Consider the following 22,102-nt stretch of genomic DNA (forward strand, 5'->3'; position numbering starts at 1 on the left):
CCATCCCTCTCATTGTCCTAGAAGAAAAGCAAATAATGTTACAAAACATAAGTTGAAGCCATTCCAGACCCGTTCTCTTCCTCTCTAGTGCAAAACCCAGCTGAGACAAACCCTACCCAAGTGCAATGGGCAGCCTACTTCAGATTCTGGTCTCTTGTGAGGTTAGGTCTCTACTCTCTGGCCCATGGGGAAAAGAGACAACCAAAAGAACTGTGGACAACATATCTGGAAAGGAAATTAGATACCCCTCTGCTTTCCGCCTCTCCCTTCCTCTTCCAATGGAAGTAGCATTTGGAATGTAGTAATTCTTGTTTTAAGATGGTTCAAACGCTGAGTGGTGAAAATGGTTAAAACTCTGAGTTTCACTCAAGCTCTGTTCAAACAATGGCTGGTGAACAAGCTTAGAGGAAGCTTCCCTTCCTTCAATAGAACCTCGAAGGACCTGCAGAAGATCTGAACCATGGGGTAGCCTTGGATCTGGGCCTAACACAGGGTAGAGGAAATGAGTCGCAAGATAAGCAGAGTATCTCCATCACCAGGAAGCATCGTGGCAATTGATGCCTCTGAAAAAAAAAATGACATTGGGAGAGTTAACCATTAAACAAACACTGTTAGAAAAACAACCATCTCAGAGAACCAAACAGAGCAAGTCTGCCCCTGTCAAGACGATCTGTGAGTCACTTGGCTTGAGAGGGTTTCATGGAACATATGAAAAACCCCATCAGCATCAGCAGAGGATTCTGTGGGCTTCCAGCAGCAATCTTTCCCACCCCGTGCTTCAGGGAAGGTTCCACTAAACACAAATAGCTAGTTTTGCTTATTTGGACCTGACCCGTGCATGATTTCATTGGAATGGGCAACTTCAGGTGAGGAAACTCCCACTACCTGGGCTGGTCAGCTCTTGAACTGAAACTCATAATAATCTTAAAGAGTTGCCTGTTGGGGGTCATTAAGAGGTTAAATGACTCACCCAGGGTCACACAGACAAATTGTGTTAGAGGCTAGATTTAAATCCATGTCTTGCTGATTCCAGGGCCAGCTCCCCCATCCATTGTGGCGTCCTGCAGTCATATATACAGTTACTTAAAGAAATAAGGGTTTTTAGATAGCCACTGCTCTATCCAAATACAAACATATGGATACAGATACATAAACCATGTGGTTGTTGATAGGCACACATATATGTACATAGGCACATATACTCCTCTGGAGCCAGACCTCTAAAGGGTGGAGAACCAGCCCCCTCATGAACAGCAATTCACATTCGTCCCAGAATCTGCTAATTGGGACAGTCTAGTCTGGTCTCAGTCCAGTTGAGTCATCTGGATTCCTCCCCCAAGCTGCCTGCGGCCTGAGAGACCATGGGGTGGGAAGGGGAAACAGTATGGAGCCCTCAGTTTCTCAGCCACTGACAAGGAGGTTGCACCAGTAGGGAGTCAGCAAGAAAGCTTGAAAACAAAAAGCTATGACTATTCTCCAATCTTGGACAACCACATTGCATACCCATTGTGGTCGGTCTGAGACCCTCTTGCTAACAAAAGACTTGGAACATGAAGACAGGCCCATAGCCAGGTTGATGACATGCTAAATTCCGGCCCCCCCCCCCTCCAAAGTTAACTATCACTTGTTATTCCTCTAGGTGTGGACACTAGGAGAGGTTCCCTGAGTGGGGGAAGACGATTTAAAGGGTCCAGAAAAAATGAGAATTTTGATAGTTTGAGTTTTGTTGAGCACTAGGCTTAGAATCAGGAAGACCCAAGTTCAAATCCAGCCTCAGGCATTTAAGTGACTCTGGGCAGGTCCCTTAAAAATAAAAATAAAAACTTTCTTCCTCAGTTTCCCCAACTGTAAAATCAGGACTATAATAGCCCCCAGAGTTCCTTTGAGGATCAAATGAGATAAAATTTACAAAGCACTTGGCCCAGTACTTAGCACAGAGTGGGTGCTTATTGATTTCCTTTTCCCTTATTGGATTCCATATAGGGCTTGGCTCTACCTATCCACCCATCTATCTTGCCCACAATTCCTCTTTCCTTTTGCCATCCCAAATCCTCTCCTAAGAATTATGATATGAAAGGCAACATGGCATGGCTGTTGTTATACAAGACATGGAGTGACCCCTCTCTCTAATAACAGTTTTCATCCCCCATATCGATGGCTTTTCTTACCTCCTTTCTCTTCAATCTGTGTATTTAACCCATCCCATTCTCACCGTCCCCAGTTTCACTGTCCCCTTCCCCATGAGGGACTCGGTGAAAAAATAGGACTTTCCCAGAAGAGTCAAATGAGAACTTGGGTTTCAGATTCCCTGAACAGGTTTGTGCCCAGGACCCCTAGTCTTTGCCCAGGATTTTGCCCAGGTGGGACCTGGGTTCATATCCTGACTCTGCTTTTGATCATGGTCAAGTTATTTTACATCTGAGACTCACTTTCCTCGTGTCACATGCAACAGTGCATGTAAAGTGCTATATAAATGTCAGCTATCATTACCTGAATACCTACAACTTCTTTCTCTTGAATCCCCAGTTCTTGGCTTGCTCTGATGGGTACAAGTCACTCTTCAGTACTGTCACTGTCCTTCAGTCCCACTGACACTTTAGCAGACTGATGACCTTTGATTCCTAGCTTTCCCACTACCTCCCTTCACCTGTCCTGTGTGTTAGTCAAAGTAGTATTCACAGTTCCCCAAACACACCCTACATTTTCCCACATCCTTTGTTCTTGGTCTTCCCCCGCCACTCGCCCCATTCTCCATGAATGGCTGCCCTTCATCTCCGATTATTGCAATCTTACCCATCTTAGACCAAGTTCAAATGCTGCTAGTTCTTGCATAAAGCTTCCCTCTATCCCTCTGTCCAGAAACGAGCTCTCCCTGCTAGATTGGAAGCTTCTGTTCAGGTCGAAGGAAGTATCTACTTTATCTTCAGGGTTTTTTGGTGCCCATAACAGAGTTTTGTATACAGTAGACACTAGTTGAATGTTTGTTGAATTTCAGTTGGTTGTGTGTACTGACAATTTAGGGTTGGGAGGATTATGCTTCTAGGGAGGGAGCATTCCATGAGCAGTTATTGACTGGCAAAGCTGAGATGGACAGCTCCAAGGATGGACTTAACCTCATCAACAGAATTCTTGGCTGACCACAACCTCTCCCCTGTCTCAGCAGACATGAGAACCAGCCAGTTATAAGCACTGTTAGCAGCTGGGCTTTGATATGCCAGGTGTGGGCTGTTAGATGTTTCAAGCATAGATAAGTGGGGCTATGGCTGTGAGGAATAGGTGAATGTGACCAAGGCTCAAATTGCATCATCCCAATAAAAGGAGAATAAGCATTTATATAGTACCTACTATATGCTAGGCACTATGTTAAGTATTTTACACATATTATCTCATTTGATCCTCACAACATTCTTTTGAAGTGGGTACTATTGTCCCTATTTTACAGATGAGGCAGACAGAGGTTAAATGGACTTGCTCAGGGTCCTATGACTAAGTATCTGAGGCTAGATTTGAACTCTGTTCTTCCTGACTCCAGGCCCCTGCACTCTTCCAGGGCTTTCTAGAAACTCTCTAACTGGTTGTTTAAGAGGAACAGTTTTGTAGATCTAGGTTTCCTTGAGGGTGGAGACCTTTCACACTAGGGAGAAGAAATCCCCTGCCTACGCCAGAAAAACAAATCATCCTTAATGCCAGGGTAATCTGTCTGCTGGGCACAGAGAGAAAGGGAGAAGAGAGCAGGAAGGGAGGTAGGGTCACTTCCAAAAGGGATTCCATTTGTAGGGGCTGCCCATATACTAAACAGTGCGTGAGCTAAGGACACAAAAATAGTTCATCTTCTCTGGTGTTCAGTGGATCTGTGGGTATTCTGTCTCACAACACAGATCACAGCTCATCAGTGTCTGACAGTCCTGGGTAATTCTTGCCTGTCCTACCATAAATTCCCCACAGGGGATCCACCCAGTTTGCTGATGGTCCTTCCTCAAGTTTCTTGACATTGCACAAATACCAATGGAGTACATTGGTTAGCCCTCACCCTCACTACGTGACATGTCCATCATTTTTTTTTCCCCACAGGCATACATTTCTCTGGTGATACCTTTGATGCCTCTTTTATGTAATTTCTCATTCTAATGTGCTCTTGCTAACTGTAAAACACAAGATCTTCCTTGACTCTTTATTACAGTTTGTTGTGGTGTGGTGTTTTGTTTTGTTTTGTTTTCAGTGCAATGAGGGTTAAGTGATTTGCCCAGGGTCACACAGCTAGTAAGTGTCAAGTGTCTGAAGCTGGATTTGAACTCAGGTCCCCAGGGCTGGTGCTTTATTCACTGCGACACCTAGCTTCCCCCATTACAATTTTAAAACAAATAATTGGGGGGGGTGGCATGAGAGAAATAATCTGTGAATGACATAAAAAAGCAAATTATTTTCTCCTCATAGTTGATCCGGCCTTTATTCTGCTAACCAGACAACCAGATTATACATTCTTATCTGTAGCATCCATTTTTATATGAAACAGCATCTGAAATAAGAGTATGATGTATAATGTAGCTGTCCTAAACTTCAGTGACTTTGTTTTTAGATGTTGTAGACAGGTTGTTTCTATCATGCCTGTAATCTATTTTCTTAAACCTAAAAAGTGCACAAGGATCGGAAGAGTATTATGTCATAGGTATGTTGTTTAATTTCCAAAGTAGAGAAAGCAGGCACATAGGCCCTAATCCTCCAAACCGTATGCCCACTAACCCATATTCTGGGTTTGCCGGCTCTGAGATTAAAATCTGTCTGGGTGTGCTCAAATTAAGGAAGCCCTTTCTACGAGGGGTTTCACCGGGTATTGCTGCCAGACCCAGACACCCCCTGGGGATCTGTAGTGTGTGGGGTAAAGCTGGGTCACAGCCAGGATTCCAAGCCAAGGGGAGGGAGCTTGGCTGGCACTTCCGCAGAGTTTACAGCTGAACTTGCAGCTGAGTGCCCGTCTGCTCTGCCCCCACCCATGCTAGTGCCACGCTTACGCCACCGTCTTCCTTTTAAACGGTGGGCGCATATGCAAAAGTTGACAAAATTTGTTCTCACGCTCACCCCGTGCATGTGCGCACTGGTCCTGGGTCTCCGCCTCCCACCGAGTGTGGGTAAAAGGGAGAGGGAGGGGAAGAGGGTGGGAAGCTCCGCCCACCTGGGTGACATGAAGGTAAGCACCACCTTCTCCCAGGAAAGGGAGAGGGACAGACAGCCTCTGGAGCCAGACCCAGCCCGGCGGTGCAACCCCGCCCCCCTGGAGTACTGACCAAGAGCAAGAGCTGTGAGCGGCAGTCGGGGGCTCTCCTGACAGCCGCTCTCACACCTACCTGCCCGGGCTGCCACCCGCCCTCCCTGCGCCACTGCCCCGGCCCAGACCCCCCCCCCCCCCGCCCAGTCCTTCAAACACACACAAACACAGACACCGGCGGGCAGGAGCTGTGCACACACCGAGGGCAGGATGAACTCGCTGTTCAGGAAGAGAAACAAAGGCAAATATAGCCCCACCGTGCAGACCAAGAGGTGAGGAAGCGACTGCGGGCTGGAACCTGGGGGCCCCTTTGCCCCCTGGGGAGAAGCTCTAAACCTGCTGGGAGACGGGAGGCGGCATGAGAGGGGAAGGGATCCTACTGAGCTGAGAGCAGGAGAGGAGCAGGGAGAGGGGACGTAAGGCCACCTGTCGAATGACTTCCGGCCACCTGCCGCGGGAGCCGCGGCCGCCACCGCAGCCCAGGGGTCCTGCTAGAGGGAAGGCCGAAGCTGCGGGGACGGGGGAGAGATAGGGGCCCAGAGGCACGGCGCTCTCTTTGGGGCTGGCCTTCGCGGAGTCCGCGCTCCGTCCTGGCAGGGGTGTGGTTGCAGCCCCGAAACTGGCAGGCACCTCATTAGTTCAGGTTTGAAGAGCAGCCTGAGAATGGAGAATAACATGTCTTGATGTGTTTGGATTAAAGCAACAGCCCACGTTGGTTTGATAAGTACTAATGTATTCACTTAATAACCGGTTTGGGGAAACCCTCATTGAGATATAGAGCTTGGGCACATAGGCAGAGCCAGCTTGGGGAGGGGAGGATGGGAGAGGGGTGGGAAGGGGGTGGTGGCACTCTGGGCTTCCTCTGGCCTCCTAAGGGTGGGCAGGACAGGGCAAGGACTCCTGGGGTCCTCTGACTCCCACCGGGGTAAGCTTTGTCCAGCTTCTGGCCGAAGTGGGTCCTGGAGAGTTCGGGGTTAGGAGGGATTTCTAACGGTGGTGGAAAAATAACTCGCATTTCTAGAGTTTAATACTGGTCTTTCCGAACAACAATCCTGTGAGGCAGATCTGGCAGGTATTGTTATCCTCACTTTGCAGAAGGGAAAAGCAAAGACTCAGGTTAGAAGGACCAAAGTCACATTAGACGCAACATGCCAAGCCAAGTCTCCTCACTCCAAGTGGAATCTTTCCACTAAACTACATTAACTTTCTTCCCAATAGGAAAGGGGTATCAGTTTTCTAAAATATCAGTATTCTAAAAATAGTGACCCCTCTCTCTGATAACAGTTTTCGTCCCCTATGTCTATGGCTTTTTTTTTTTACCTCTTTTCTCTTCAGTCTGTGTGTCTAACCCATCCCATTCTCACCGTCCCCAATTTCACTGCCCCCTTCCCCGTGAGGGACTGGGTGAAAAATAGAACTTTCCCATTAGAGGTGGGTTTCAGATTCCCTGATCAGGTTTGTGCCCAGGTCTTTGCCCAGGATTTCATGCTGTTTTGGGTCATCAGGCAGGTTTTTGGACATCTTTATAAACGAGATTTTAAAGAGGGGTGGGGGTGTAGTCACAGAATTCCCCTTATTTATAAAGCACTTTCCAAAGGACTCCTAATCAACTCTATTCGGACATGCTTTATTTTTGAGCACCTGTTTGCTAGGGACTGTGCTGGGATTGGAGAAAAGCAAAAAAAATCAAAACCCAACAACAACAAAAAAAACCCAGAAAGAAAATATATACAAAATAATACAACTTAATTTTTAAAGGGAAAGAGTGCTGATAATCTCATGCCTTGACTTTTTCTAGAGAAGTAACATTTTTTTCCACCTCCATTTCCTTTTCCCTACAAATTCTCAGGTCTCCTCGTGTCCCCATTCCCAAAAGATTATGGAGCCTGGGCTAAGCAGTAGAAAAGGAAAAGACAATTCTCTTTTCAGCTAGCTGTATCCTGACCCAGCTATCAATGCCAGGCCAGGGTCAGCTCCTCATTGCTGTTCTCTGTATTATTGCACAATCAGATGCTCTGGGCCAGCCTCAGAAGGCTCTTCTCCCTCAAGGGGCCCCTGCATTCTCCATCCTACCCCCATTCCTTAACGAACTCCCTTCACCTTGCCTTGCTTTACTCTACACTGCCCCTGCTCAAAAACAAACAAACAAACAAACAAAAAAACCTGGGTAGCCTAGATCCTATTTTCCCACCTCTCTCCCTATCTCTCACCACCTTAAGGCTTTTAGAGTAAGATCCTGGTCATTTATAAAAAACCCTGAAGGAAATGGGAAATAAATCTGGCTCTGGTCCTCTGGGCAAAGCAAGTGGAAAGAAATGCCCTTTTGCGACCTATTTGGAGTCAGGATTCTTTTCTGCTGGTAGGGAAAGGAAAGGGGGGAATGAGGGTAGGAGGGAGGGGCAAACAGATGGCACAGAGATGGGGGTGGGGAATGGAATACATAAAGAATACCATCCAGCTGCCCCACCCCTCACCCTACCGAGATATGCAAAGGCTGGGTAAATCACACTCCCCTCCTCAAAATAAATGAGCAGGTGGATGTGGGGCCTCTCCCCAAGCCACCAAGGTAGGTGTTGGCACACTTAAAGGGAAGGTTCTAACTCCAGGAAAAAGTGATCACTGCAGAAATGAATAGCTTCATCAGAAAGGAAAGAGAAGCAACAGGACGGGCAGAGGGTTATATGGATCTTCTTCAATTGGTCAATCAAAGAAATTCACATGATGAAGTGCCCACCCTACCTAGAAGTTTCCTGTGTTTTTTAATGAACCAATCAAGTATTTATTCATAAAATCATGGTCGTAGGTGATCAGAGGGGAGGTGTCTACCAGAAGAGTTGGGGGTTGTTGGGGTTTTTTTGATTATTCCAAAATCTCGAGACTCTTCATACAGAGAACACTGAGTCCCAGAAGCCAAAAGAAAGACAATTCAGCCAGTATTTATCGAGTCCTTACTTATATGTCTAGCACTATACTAGCCAGCATAGAAGACAGAAAAACTGCCTGCTAAGAGACCTTTGTTCTCCACCCAAGGCATTAGTAAATTGGGGGGGGGAGGGGGAAAGAAGGGGGAGTGCTGAGCTCTTTGTCTTGGGTTCGAATTCTGACTCTATTACTTTCTACATTTGTGAAACCAGTCCTTCTACCTCTCCAGGTTGGACTAGGTAACCTCTAGATCTGTGATCCTCTGAGCAGTATGCATCATGGCTGAGCACAAGAGGAAAGGGCCTCTCCCTCCCTGATCGTCAATCTTTTAGCAGCTGAAACTGGGGAGAAGTCGAAGTGTGAAACATCTTCCTTATTGTCTATCCTCCTAATCATAGGTGTGGGGCTCTACTGGAAGTTCTGGGTGTTAAAACAATCAGCTAATAATAGTGTGAGCGCTCTGGTGGGGCCCTGGTGCCTCAGGCTCTACAGGTCATGAGAGGTCAGAAATTTGACAGGAAAGGGGTGGCTTATTCCCAGGCCTGTCATTCCTTCTTTCCTTCATTCATCATATACTTAGTGAACACCCCTTCTGTTAGGGGGTGAGGTGCAAAGAAGATGCTGTCCCTGCTCTCTAGGAGCCCACATATTCATGGAGTTAAGATGTGTGGACATGTTCAATGATAATGCAAAGAAGAATCAAACAAATGGCCCCAGATAACAGGCATTATATATAGAAACCCAGAGAAATTCCTTGGAGAGGCTTCACATTGAGAATATCTGAGATGTTTTTCAGAGCCGGCTCAAGTGTCCCAAGCTCAGCTATAGGAGAGAATGGCCCCATGGGAGTATGAAGTGCCTCGTTGTCTTGGAGCAGCTATCATTTCTTCTGATTGTGAAAGCCTGTGAAAGGAATAGAGATCTGAAGGCTGAGCTTCCAATTATGGGAGCCCTGCAGGGATGACAGAGCTGGTGTCAAGTTTTAGGCTGGATAGAGGGGTGGGGGAACTGACTTCTCTGAAAGTCTGGGACTGTTCCTCAGGTGACAAAGCATATAGCCACTACTTTTCTGATTCTAACCAGAGAGAAAGGGCTGTGTTTAGGGAAGGTGAGAATCCATGTTCTGGGGCTCTAGCCCCAGTTCAGCAATGCATTTCATTAATTGAACTGATCTGGGTTCTCCAATGGGTCCTCTGGAGCCAGCTCAAACCGAGTGATCCTTGAGAGCCTGTTGTTAAATTTTATTGTGACCATTTATACCTTGAAAAGTGACAAACTACAAATTGGGGCTTGATTTATTGTTCTGTTGATTGCTTCAACCTAAGAAAGTGATGGAGAAAGTGTTGATAATGCAGATTAAACTTAAAAGTATGTTGTACCTTCTTGGGGATCCTGTTGTTAAACATTGACTGGGGAATCCCTGTCTGTACTTCAGTTTTCCCCATCTGCCCAGATCCCAGGAGGTAATGAGCTCTGTAAACTGGGTTAAGCCCACAACTGCCTCATGTATTGGCCGTCCCCCACCTAAAAATACCAATGTGATCCCTAGTGATAATGATTAGGGTTATGGAGGATTAAAAAAAAATCATTCCGGAAAGCTAGGTGGCTCAGTGGATAAAGCACCAACCTTGGATTCAGGAGGACCTGAGTTCAAATCCAGCCTCAGACACTTGACACTTACTAGCTGTATGAACCTGGGCAAGTCACTTAACCCTCATTCCCCTTCCCCCCCCCCACCCCAAATCAATTCCACACTGGCTCAAACTAGGATGACTGGTGTGGAAAAGTACCTGTACCCCAACTGACCAACAAGCATTTAATAAGCACCTACTATGTGTCAGGCTGGGGTAATAAAGACAAATGTGAAACAGCCCCTGTCCTCAAGGAGCTTACATTCTATAGGAGATATGGGGAGGGGGAAGGAAGGGCAGTGAAGCTGTATCTACATATAAATCTATACAAAAATGTAATAAATACAAGGTCATTTGGGGAGGGAGAGGCACTAACAGCTGGGTGGGGCAACAGGACACATGCCCACCTTGCCCTTAAAAATAAGAATTGAGGGGACAAGATTGAGCAGACTCAAATATGAATGAAGAGCTTCATGTTCTTGCTACACTTGTATTATTTGGGGGTTCTGCAGCCCACTTTCTTCCTATTTTGCTATTTGAATCAGGTGAATTAGGGTCTGGTGAGGGAAGACAGAACCTATATTATATGCCCATTCACCAGGAACAAGATGGTAGGAATGGTAGGATTAGCCCTAAGCAAAATTAATAACTTCTCTTCCCCCGTCCTTTTCCCCACTCCCTAAGAACTCTGTGCGGCTCTCCTTCAATCACACTTTCCTCCCCTCCACCCCATTCTTTCCCTCAGGAAGAAGAGAGAAGGGAATATATTCAATTTAAAGTATTAGAGAGTTAATGAGTTATTACTTCTAAGAGTATCTACATTTTACTTTTTGTTGTTGTTTGGCATTTTATGTTTTTAAAACGATATTTGGGAAATGCTTAACCAGAACTTCCTGCAAAAGTTTCAGCACCCCTAAAAACAGATCACTTAACCCTACCTCCCCCTTACTCCAGAGGTGATCCTTGTGATAGGCCTGGGGAGGAGAAAAGTCCGGTAGGTGAAGACTGGAAACTTGGAGGAGGGGGGAGGCAGGGGAAGAGATAGGGGAATTATGTAGATGACATTTCAGGTTTTATTGAGGTGGGATTTAAAATCCAGAAAGAGCCACACCCTCCCTTCTACAAGTAGATGTTCTGCCTCCGATAGCCCAACACCCCTCCCTCTAGGCTTGCCGAAACCTGTCTAAGTACTGCAGCAGAAAAACTGTACCTTTTGTTTTAGTTCAATACATGTTCTCCGAGGTGATAACTATGCCCTAAACTCTTCAAGGGGTCATCTGAGGAAGCCCCTTGTCTGTAGATGGGAACACATATATGCTAATTAAAAATGAGAATATCTGCTGTTTCCATTTAAATAAGTAAATGTGTGTGTGTGCACATGAACACACACTTTTTTTTAAACTCTTGGAGAAGCCATGAAATAGCTAGTTATAGTCAGAAGGTGGGTATAGGGTGTTTCTCCAGGCTGTGTGGCCTGGGAAGAAAGGCATGTGAACTGCATGAGTGGTGATTGATTTTCACATGTTCCCTGAATGAGCTTGTATTGAAAAGTTTGGTCTTTAGTGGCAGAAAATTCTGGGATAGGGACTGGGGAGGAAGGGAGACCCAGAAGAAGGAGGGGCAGGGACTAGAGTCAAAAGCGGGAAGAATTAAATGAAAGAAGCCATATTAGAGCAGAGGGAGGAGAAACAAGAAGCTCCTGTAGATGTTATGAACCAAGAAACTGGTTCAAGGACACAAGGGGAAAGGAAGTTTAGGAGTAAATTGTGTCCTCCCTAATAGGATAAAATCTAATGGGGTTAATGGGATTGTGGGCAGAAAAGGTGGAGTATCCTCTGGTTGAGGAACTCTGAACAGAGCCAAGATTAGTTCCAGTCAAGGTAAATACACACCTACTATGCTTCACGGTGCTTTAATTGAATTGGACAAATGGGGATATACTGAAGGATACTTTTAAATATTACTTTCTTGCAAAAGTACATACTGAAACTCCAGAAAATTCTTCTTTCCATGGCAGGCAGGTACTTACTTTCTGGTATCATCTACCTCTATTTTGGAAACTAGACCTGATATTTCAGTGGAAGAGAGAACTACCAGGGAGGAAATTTCAATACAGGTCAGACACCTGCTCTGCAAAGGATAGTATTAAGAGAGACTCCTGGGTCACAGAGACATTAAATGATTTGCCCAGGATCACACAGCCAATATTTGAACCTAGCTTTTCCTGACTCTCTCTGTATTATGCGATGGTGACTGTCCATGAAGCTATAGGAGCACAATTTTCAAATTCTCTAGGGTGCAGAAATGAACTATTCTTGATTCTATTGGGTCACTAGCCTATGAACCATACCAGAGAACTATTAAAGACCATAGAATTATAAATCTGGGGCTGGAAGGGACTTCAGGAGTTATTTAGTTTAAGCCTTTAATTTTATAGATGAGGAAACTGAGGTCCAGGATAGTTATTGACTTCTCCATGATCACACAGGTAGTAAGAATCAAAGGCAGAATTTGAACCCATGTCTTTTTATTCCAGAATTAGTGATTGGTGTGTTTTTTCTCCTCACTGTAACACAATGTGGGGAGATAGAAAAGGAAGAAAACAAGCATTCAGTAAGCACCTACTATGTGCCAGACACTGTGCTAAGTGCTTACAAATATTCCACTTTATCCTCACAACAACCCTGGGAGATAGGTACTTTGATGGTCCCCATTTTAGAGTTGAGGAAACAGAAGCAAAGAGATGTTAAGTGACTTGCCCAAGGTCACACAGTTGGTAAGTGTCTGAGGCTAGTTTTGAACTCATATCTTCCTGACTCCTGCTTTCTATCCACTGTACCACCTGTCTACCTCCCCAGGACACTGAGTGGGTCATCAGAGTGAGCTAGTCACTCTATCTTACCATCTCCATCCTACACTGAGAAACACTTTATTTTTTTAGGGCAATGAGGGTTAAGTGACTTGTCCAGGGTCACACAGCTAGTAAGTGTCAAGTGTCTGAGGTCAAATTTGAACTCAAGTCCTCCTGAATCCAGGGCTGATGCTTTATGCACTGCGCCACCTAGCTTCCCCCCTGAGAAACACTTCTAAAGTTGGCCTTCCTTCTGGAGGCAGAGGGTTTGTGTCAAGTCCTATTAGATAAACAAGAGAATCTAGGATAAAAATAATTGGCCATTCTGCTTGTTTCTGAAAAGATGCATATGGGACTAGAGCAGAACTGAACTTTTCAAAATTCATTCCTTCTCTATTTGTTTGGATTTAGGTTTGGGGCTGACATCTTTGAAGATTTGAATGATCTTCTGTCTTGAGAAAGAGAGGTTTTTTTTGGTGTGTGTTTTTTCACTGACAGAACTAGGTTTAAAAGTCTGAGACTGTTCTTATGCTGCAAATGTCAGTGAGGGAAAAGCAGAACTTGTGTTTACTGTACTGCCTTTGAAATAACTAACATACTGGGAAATCTACAAGGGAACTGAGGAATGCAGCCTGAGCTAAATCTAAATGGTTGCAAATTCCTTAAGGACATTAGTCACAGAATCTCAGTGTTGGAAGGGACCTCAGGACCAATATAGTCCATACCTGAACAAAAATCCCTGTACAACATACCCTATGATTCGATTCAGTAAGCATTTGTTATTGTTGTTGTTGTTCAGTTGTGTCTGACTTTTCATGACCCCATTGGGGGTTTTCTTGGCAAAAATACTGGAATGATTTTCCATTTTCTTCTCCAGCTCATTTTACTGATGAGGAAACTGAAGCAGAGTTAAGTGACTTGCCCAGGGTCACCTAGCTAGTAATTACCTGAGGCCAGATTGGAACTCGTAAAGATGAATCTTCCCAATTCCAAGCTCAGTGCTCTACCCACTGTACCACCTAACTGCTCCAGGATGAGTCTAATACCTCTGTATTCTAAAAGGCTTTGTTGTTCTCTGACCACCTCCTTAAGGAAAGAGAGGCTGGGACTCTAGAAGAGGCAATTGTCACCTTTAGCCTTCCCATGTCCTATCACAGGGGATTTATGTTGTGTGCCCATTACAGCAATGCAGAAGGTACCAGTGTCTGTCTCTGGCCAGGAGATCTAAGTTATCTTCCTTGAGCCATGGGAAATGTGGTGGCCTTTTCAAACTTTATGTCATGTTGGCTTTGGTGTTGTGGAGAGGGAAAGGATCCAATTATTAAACTAAGCAAAGCTTTGCTGCTTCACCAATTACATTCCCCCTTCCTGATTAATACCTATCATTACGGTAATTCACTATAATTACCTAGAAATTTCCTGTGGGGAGAGTATTACTTTAATTAATCAATCAACAAGTATTTATTCATAGGATCACCCTAGTAGGGTGCAATGGGAAAAGCAATGGCTTTGGAAACAGAACAACTGGGTTTGAATTCTCCTTATGCTACTTAGCAAGAGTCAGCTGTGTGGTGCAGTGGGTAGAGCACTAGATCTGGAATCAAGAAGACCGAAGCTCAAATCAAGGCTTAGACATTTATTGGCTGTGTGACCCTGGGCAAGTCATTTAACTTCCCCATCTGTAAAATGGGAATAATAACACCACCTACCTCCTGGGGTGGTTTAGAGGATCAAATGAGATTCTATTAGTAAAGTTATTTGCAAGCCTGAAAAAGTACTCAATAAATGTTAAGCTTTCAATCTATGATCCCATTATGTTGTTAAACCCCTTCCTTTTACAGATGAGAAAAATGAGGCCTAGAGGAGCTAAGTGACTTACCCAAGGTTACAAAGACAGAGTCAGAATTCAAATTCAATTCTCTGGTTTTATGTACTTTGGCTTAACAAACAATATACTGCTCTCCAATTTGCCAAAGCCTTGATAAGGGAACCAGCCCACCCCCTCCCACAGTAAATGGAAAGGTCATTGAATTTGGAGTCAAAAGCCCAAAGTCAAGTGCTGCCTCAGCTACTTATCACCCATGTGACCTTGGGCAAGTCACTTCACATGTTTGCCTCAGTTTCCTCATCTGTAAAATGAGGGGAGTTGGGCATGATATCTAAAATCCATTTGAGCTCTAAATTCCATGACATCTGGCCATAGACAAGGAGAAGGACTTAGGGAGATAATATACTATTCAGCGTCTTCTGGCAAGGAAAGAGGAACCAGCTGGAAGAATTCTTCATTCTTCACCAGAACAACCTGTTTGAAGAAATGAGGCATGTGAGGCCTTGTAATCTAGACACAGCCTAAGAGTCAGAGGCCTGGTTTCTCATTTGTGAACGTGCTGTGGCACCTTGGAAAAGTGATTCAGCCTCAATTTACCACCCTTCTCTCTTCCTCCCCCTCAACTATATATGCTATTCCACTTGGAGGATTAAATTGTCCTAATGATAGGTTCTGACTGACTGTTCATTACTATTGTTATTTCAGCATTATGTTATCTGAGAGGCAGTCTGATAAGTGGAGGGAGTGCTACCTCAAATCAGGAGGGCCTGGGTTCAAGTCCAGTAAGTTCAAGTCCATAAGTGCTGGTTGGGTGACCCTGGGGCAGTCACTTATCTTGTCAGTACCTCAGGAAATTCTCTAATGCAATCAATTATTGAATAGATGACACATTGGCAGTCACCTGATATTGCCTACCCCCAGTGAAATCACAAATCCAGACCAGCGACTTAGACCAGGGCTTCTTAAACTTTTTCCATCTTCAACCCCTTTTCATTCGAGAAATTTTTACACGACCCCTGGTAGATAGGTATAATAAATAGGTATACATAACCAAATTTTTCTCCACCATCACATTCAGTTACAAGACCCCATATGGGGTCGAGACCCACAGCTTAAAGAGCTTTGACTTAGACAATAATACCCAACAAACATATCTGACCTGTGCCATATTAGTCAATAAGGCTGCCTTATGAGATGAAGCTAGAGAAACGGAGATCATTCTCAGCATTTAGCAGATAAGAAGGTCAACATAGTGGGGAGGGAAGTAATTTGATGTCCTGTCAGTGGTAAGTCTAGGGCAAGCTCTTAGCATAATTTCCATTTGTCAAACATTAATCTTAAGCACCACCTCTTCATAAAGCACAGTGCTAGACACTCTGTCCTGCTTTATCACATAAAGTTCTGGTTATCCCTCAGTGTGGAGCCATGAAAGGATGCTGAATTTAGAGTCAGGGGATCTGGGTTCAAATTCTATCTCTGCTACTTTTGCTACTTGTATTACCTTGGGCAAATTTTTGAGCCTTGTATTCCCTCATCTGTTAAAATAATACATTAGAAGGGGGCAACTAGGTGGCACAGTGGATAAAGCACCAGCCCTGGATTCAGGAGGACCTGAATTCAAATCCAGCCTCAGACACTTGACACTTACTAGCTGTGTGATCTTGGGCAAGTCACTAAACCCTCATTGCCCCACCAAAAAAAAAAAAAAAAAGAGGATGCATTAGAGTAGATGACCTGTGAGTCCCTTTCAGCTCTAAATCTGATTCTATGATTCTTTGCTTCAGGAGATTCAGTATGCAGACCACAGGAACAAAGGAAGGTATATGGCAAATAAAATATTCAAAGGCCAAGCTTTTAATCTCTAGACCAAACAATGTTTAAATAAGAATTATACTTAATGAAAACCCCCTAAGCAGTATAGAAAAGTTATGGTGCTATTTGTTGTTCAGTCATATCCGATCCCTCCATACCCCCATTTGGGGTTTTCTTGGCAGAGATACTGCAGTGGTTTTTGCCATTTCCTTCTCCAGCTCATTTTACAGATGAGGAAACCAGGCAAACTGAGTTAAGTGACTTTGCCCAGGGTCACACAGCTAGTAAGTGTCTGAGGGCAGATTTCAAGTCAAGAAGATGAGTCTTCCTGACTCCAGGTCAGGTACTCTATCCACTACACCAGTCAGTTGCCCCATGATGCTGTTAGTTCTCTAAAACCTGAATGGGGGGGGGGGTACACTGGAGGAGTTGGGGAATGGATGGAAGGGGAAGGATGACCTGTGGGAAATTGATCCTAGAGGGAAAAACAATCCCCCCCCCCATCTAGAACCTAGTGTGGCCATCCTCATCCGCTCTGGAAAAGTCACCCCAGACACTCTAATGAGCCAGGATCAACTGATTGAACGAAACAAATGCCATGGGCCAAAGTCCACTGGGGCAAGAGCCTATTGTAGTGTAAAGGACACTCCTGCTGAGGATTAGGCCTGCTAGGTTGGAATCCCAGTCTCTGGGACTAAAATGGCAGTGCATCCTGGGGCATCCCATTTCATCCCTGCTGGGTCTCAGTTTCCCCATCTGAAAAATGAGAGGGTGAGTTGAAATGAGCTCTAAGATCCCTTCTAGCTCTAACATTCTCTGATCTTCGATCACTCCAGAATACCTGCCACGGCAGAATGTGAAGAGGGAAAGAGGTGGAAATGGGTGTCAGAGAGGTGTGGACATAGCTACATTCCTGAAATACCAGCTCTGTAGGCTAGAGCTTTGATCCCTCTGCCACCCAACTTCCCTGGCCCTTCATGAAGTTTCTGAGATGAAATTAACCCCAGAAGGGAGGATTCTTCCAGATTATAGAAGTGACTAAGAGCTGGGGACTGACTCAGGGCCAGAAACACAAAATGAAATTGGTTATAGCACAAAGTGTTTCCATAGAGCACACCCTGTACCTAAGCTCTCGGGCCAGTGTTCTGCTGAACCTCCCCAAGAGGGAACAGCCGACTCTCTCATACCGAAAGAGAACAAAACTTAGAAAACTGCACTTGGGGGTGTTTTAAGAGGGGGGGGGGCAGGAGGGGTGGTGCCAGGAGATAGAGACTATGCAGGTAAAAATAGCTGGCCTGGGGCCTGATGAAAAGCTACATTCTCTCTGTGTTCTGGGCTCTGATCCAGCCCAGATTATGTAGAACTCAAGCCTGGTCCCTCAGGAGGACTGTTCAGCAGCCCCCGAGTAAGGTGAGCTGGCCCTGTCAAGAAGGTGGCCCCATTCTCACATTGTAGAATCTAAGCCAAGCACCCTTCTACCACCCCATGGCAAAAGAGACCCAGTTGGGAAAAGGGAGAGCACTAGTATGATTTGGAGAGGGCACAGAGCTTTCTGGTTCTTAGCAGTCCCCTCCAGCAGAACTAGAGAGAATAAGAAAATGTCAAAAATATTGTGGATGGTTGATATGGCCCAACAAGTCTATTTTAATCATGGATGGACTTTGTGACTTGGTGCTCCCAGCCCAGGCAGTGAGATTCGGTTGGGTGCATTTGAGAGGAGGGCCCCATCCAGGTGCTCAGAGACTGCTTCTCTCAGTCACAGATGGTCACAGTTGGACAGGCTGACACAGCCTGGGTGGAGGGCTCCAGAGGGAGAAGTCCAGTAGAACTGACCATTACCCAAAGGTGGGAAGCCAGAAGCTCCACTCTGGGTATTTCAGGCCTTTGCTCTGCTCTTCTGAAATAGGTACAAAAATATCTAGAGGTCCTGTCAAAGCCTTTAGGCAAAAGGTGACCTCAGTTCAAAGTGTGGGCTCTGTGAGTCACACCCCCACAGAAATGGCCCCAGGTTGCACCTCCTCTCCTATTTTAGTTACTCATCCTCCTCTGGGAATGATGGTGGCCTCCAGAGAAGACCAAACTCACTTCCTTAGGTTTTTTCATCTGAGGAACAAGAAGGGCAACTCATCTAGCACAGCAAGTAGAAGGACCAGCTTTCATTAGGAGCAGAGCACTTAGTGACAGCATCTCTCTTTCCTCAGGTTATTGCTAGCTGCTCCCAAGACAAGAATGAAAAGTAGTTTGAAAAGACAGTGCTTTTCTGAATGCTTCTGTACCCAGATTCCTCCCTCCACCACTTCCCCCTTCACTGCAAACAGATTAGGGTTGGATAGAAAAGCAAGAACACTACAAATCATACATAGATGATGACAGATAGATAGATAGATAGATAGATAGATAGATAGATAGATAGATAGATAGATAGATAGATAGATAGATAGATAGGAAGGATGGATAAGGAGAGAAAGAGAGATAGGGACATGGATGGATGGGTAGATGGACAGATAGGTAGATTAGATAGATAGGTAGGTAGATGATAGGTAGACAGACATATGTGTGTACATATAGATGTGTGTTTATATATAGATGTGTGTTTATATATTATATACATTACATATATACACATATACATACATGCATACATTAAATAGACAGCAGGTCATCTTACCAACTGCCTCATTTTACAGATACAGCCTCAGCCCAGAAAAGTTAAGTCATTTGCCCAAGGTCACACAGCTAGTAAGTAGCAGTGTCAAGATTTGCCTCCAGGTTCCTGTCCACCTTCTTTTCTCGACTCCTAGTGATGAATATTAACCCACTAACTCCCTGAAAAACCTACCCAATCTAGATAACTGTCAAATGAAGAAGAAAACACTAGATAATTTTGCATGAGATTAATATTTTGCATTCTAATCTGGTTCTGTTGTATAGTTTGTTGAAAGTTTGGGGCTGGAGAATTGCAAAGTCCTAATTAAATCTCCATTTCCAATAAGTATTTCATTTCATCTCTTTGTTTTAAAAGCAGCTCCAGATGTTTGAACGGAGATTTCTAAATATTGCTGTTATTTCCAAATTTTTTACTCCAGTGTCAAGGATACTTCTAGAATTCCAAACAAGAGCCTGCTCCAGCCTGCTAAAGACTCAGTTCAAATGGTCTGAACATCCCAAGTCCCTTCTTTTCGTTCTTAAAGCACTAGCTGGTTCTGACGTTGTACCATGGGTACTGGCTTTTATAACATCCATAAAAGGATCACAGACCCAGCTCCAAAGTATGCATGAGGCTAGAGGACAGGTTAATGAAACAAAATTGGGGTTTTTTTCTAGTTCTGTCAGACAGACTGTGTGGGGAGGAGTCACTTGTCAGACCTCATCTCAATTTTCTTATGGATAAAATAGGACTCTCTGGTATGCTGAGAAAAATAAGGATTTGACAGAATTTCTCCAGAATTGAAAGCTATGGCTTCTCTGTAGAAATAGTAAGCTGGACAAGGTAGTTATAGTCAAACCTAAAAAGAAGAGTTTTCCAATTTGTTTTAATCAGAAATGTTCTGGTTTTTTAGGGGGGAAATGATTACATTTTGTTTTTAGATCACCTGCATTTTCAAATACGTCCCTCTCCCTTCTCTTACTCAGAGAACCATCACCTGAAACAAAGGTTTAAAAAAGAGAAAAAGTTCATCTTTCTTTAGTTCAACAGGGTCTAATAGCATATGCAATGTTCTATACACACACACACACACACACACACACACCAAAAAAAAGAAAAGGAGTTCCATTTTCTCATCTCTTTTTGGATCCAAGAACACGTGATCTTTTTTCAACAACAGCCATGTCTTCCATCCTGGGCAGTTAATGGGACCTGGGGGAAACCTCGTTTCCAACTTTTCTAATCTCCTGCTTTGCTTTGCCTTCACGTTGAGCTTCTGATTGTAAATGATGCTGACAATTTCTCCCAGTCTTGAGGAAGGCAAAGTAGGAACTCTATCTGTGCTGGAGAGATCCTTGTTTCTTTTCCCCTTTGGTTCCTCAAATACCCTCCTCCCCCACTCCACAGAAGACAAAGAAGAGGCTGTTTTGCATTTGCACCTAAGGTTTCAAACCCAGATAGAGTTGGGTTTGGTTATTCTGTGTCCTTTAAACACTCTCCTGGAGCAGCTTCAACTTTTGAAAAAGCCAGTCCAGAGAATTATGACTTCCATGTCCAGGCCAACAGCCAACAGTTAGTTCGGTCCTTCTGGGCCTTGAGTTGGACCAAGTCTTCCCTTCTTTACCAGGGAATATAGTAAATAGACTTGTAAACAGAATGAGTAAACAAGAGTTCCTCTTTACCACCCTGGACAGAGACCCTCCCTGAACTCTGGAAACAATCCATGTTCTAGTATAATGAGCCAAAAGAGAAGAAAACAAGGCCTAATCCTCTGGAGAAATGTGCTCTGAATCTGTTCTCCATTATTACACCCACTCTTCCTGACTGCGATTGTGAAATAAAGCTTTGGAATCCCCTGGCCTCTGCAGACTGCATGTGCTTCAGCACTGACTCTTAAGAACCCCAGCTCAGAGATGATAGGGAAATTGAAGAGGCATAAAAGGGCTACCTCCTGGAGACAGTAAATATACTAAGACCCAGCTCCAGTTCCACCCCACCTTTCCAGGGTCGTCTTTTGACTGATGCTGGTCTCATCTCAGGAAGGTGGGGTTTTATTTAAAGTGATCAGTCCTTCTCACTAGACCTGAGGTTTCCCCATCCTGCTTCGCTACTTCCCTTCCTCCCTGCCTATTTTTCTACAATTCTTCCTTTGAAGAGGGTGCTTAATTCATCTGCTTGGGTCAGTCTCAGTAAATAAATTTTCCCAATAAATTGTGAAAATGGGACTTTATTTTTAGTTATACAAACAGCTGGGTTCTGGATAATTGGGGTCCCCTTTATAGCCCTCTTCATCTCTTCCTTCACTAGGAGAGAGGAGGGTGATTTTAGGGAAGAACCCAGCTTGGGATGAGGTTGATGGTCCAAGCTTCAGACCTCTCTTACCTCTACCTGCTCTCAGCCTCTGAATAAGAATAGGAAAAGTGAGGGTTATTCCTTCTATCCAAAAGTGCATTGGGGTGAGTAAGCTGGAAAACAAGTCTAATTTACAGGCTGGTTCCTACTGTTTTATTCTTGAAAATGAATCTATCAACAAGACTTCTTTGTGCCTACTATGTGCCAAACAATGTTAGGTCCTGGAAAAAAGCAGTGAGTGGAATGGATAAAGTAATGAGTAGATTACCTGTCCACATTGGGACCCACATACCTTTTCTCATTTCCTCCTACTTCATATCCAAGGGCCTTATTTCTTTCAGCCCCAGCCCTGCTTTGCCTCCCCAGGGGGTCCTTCCTATCCTTTTCTAGGAAGAGTCCCATTCTGTGCTGGACTGAATGACTTTGTGGGAGGGTGGGAACAGAAACAGAGATGGTGCTGGGTGGATGGTAGGGAGGGGCCCCTATCAGCTCCATCAGCCATTCTGACAGACTGTGGGTGAAACATCTGGCTGCCCAAATACATATTCATTACAGAGATGAAAGGGCCTTGACTGGCTCTACGGGTTTCTGGGACTTGGAGGAGCTATTCCTCACTCACTCCAAATTCCAGGTCCCTCCCACATTCCAGGCACCTCCTGGCACCAGAATTCAGACCACTCACAAAACTACATACAAAATGCATAAACACACTCACATGTATAGATCATCTCTTCAAGGTCCCTTCCAGCTCTAACAGTCTATGGATTATATAATTCTAGGTCACCCTCACCCACAG

The 22,102-nt window shown here is 44.6% G+C and overlaps 1 protein-coding gene across 1 annotated transcript in view; it reads left to right on the plus strand.

Moving 5' to 3' along the window:
* The first annotated feature begins 5,226 nt into the window (after positions 1 to 5,226).
* The window catches only part of PPL (periplakin), a 46,337-nt gene continuing 29,461 nt past the window's right edge, over positions 5,227 to 22,102 (plus strand). Inside the window, exon 1 of the mRNA XM_043979096.1 lies at positions 5,227 to 5,535. Coding sequence (XP_043835031.1) covers positions 5,474 to 5,535 — 62 coding nt within the window. The 5' untranslated portion in view covers positions 5,227 to 5,473. The remainder of the gene's footprint in view (positions 5,536 to 22,102) is intronic.

Source organism: Dromiciops gliroides, chromosome 1 (assembly GCF_019393635.1).
Source record: "Dromiciops gliroides isolate mDroGli1 chromosome 1, mDroGli1.pri, whole genome shotgun sequence".
NCBI classification, from domain to species: domain Eukaryota; kingdom Metazoa; phylum Chordata; class Mammalia; order Microbiotheria; family Microbiotheriidae; genus Dromiciops; species Dromiciops gliroides.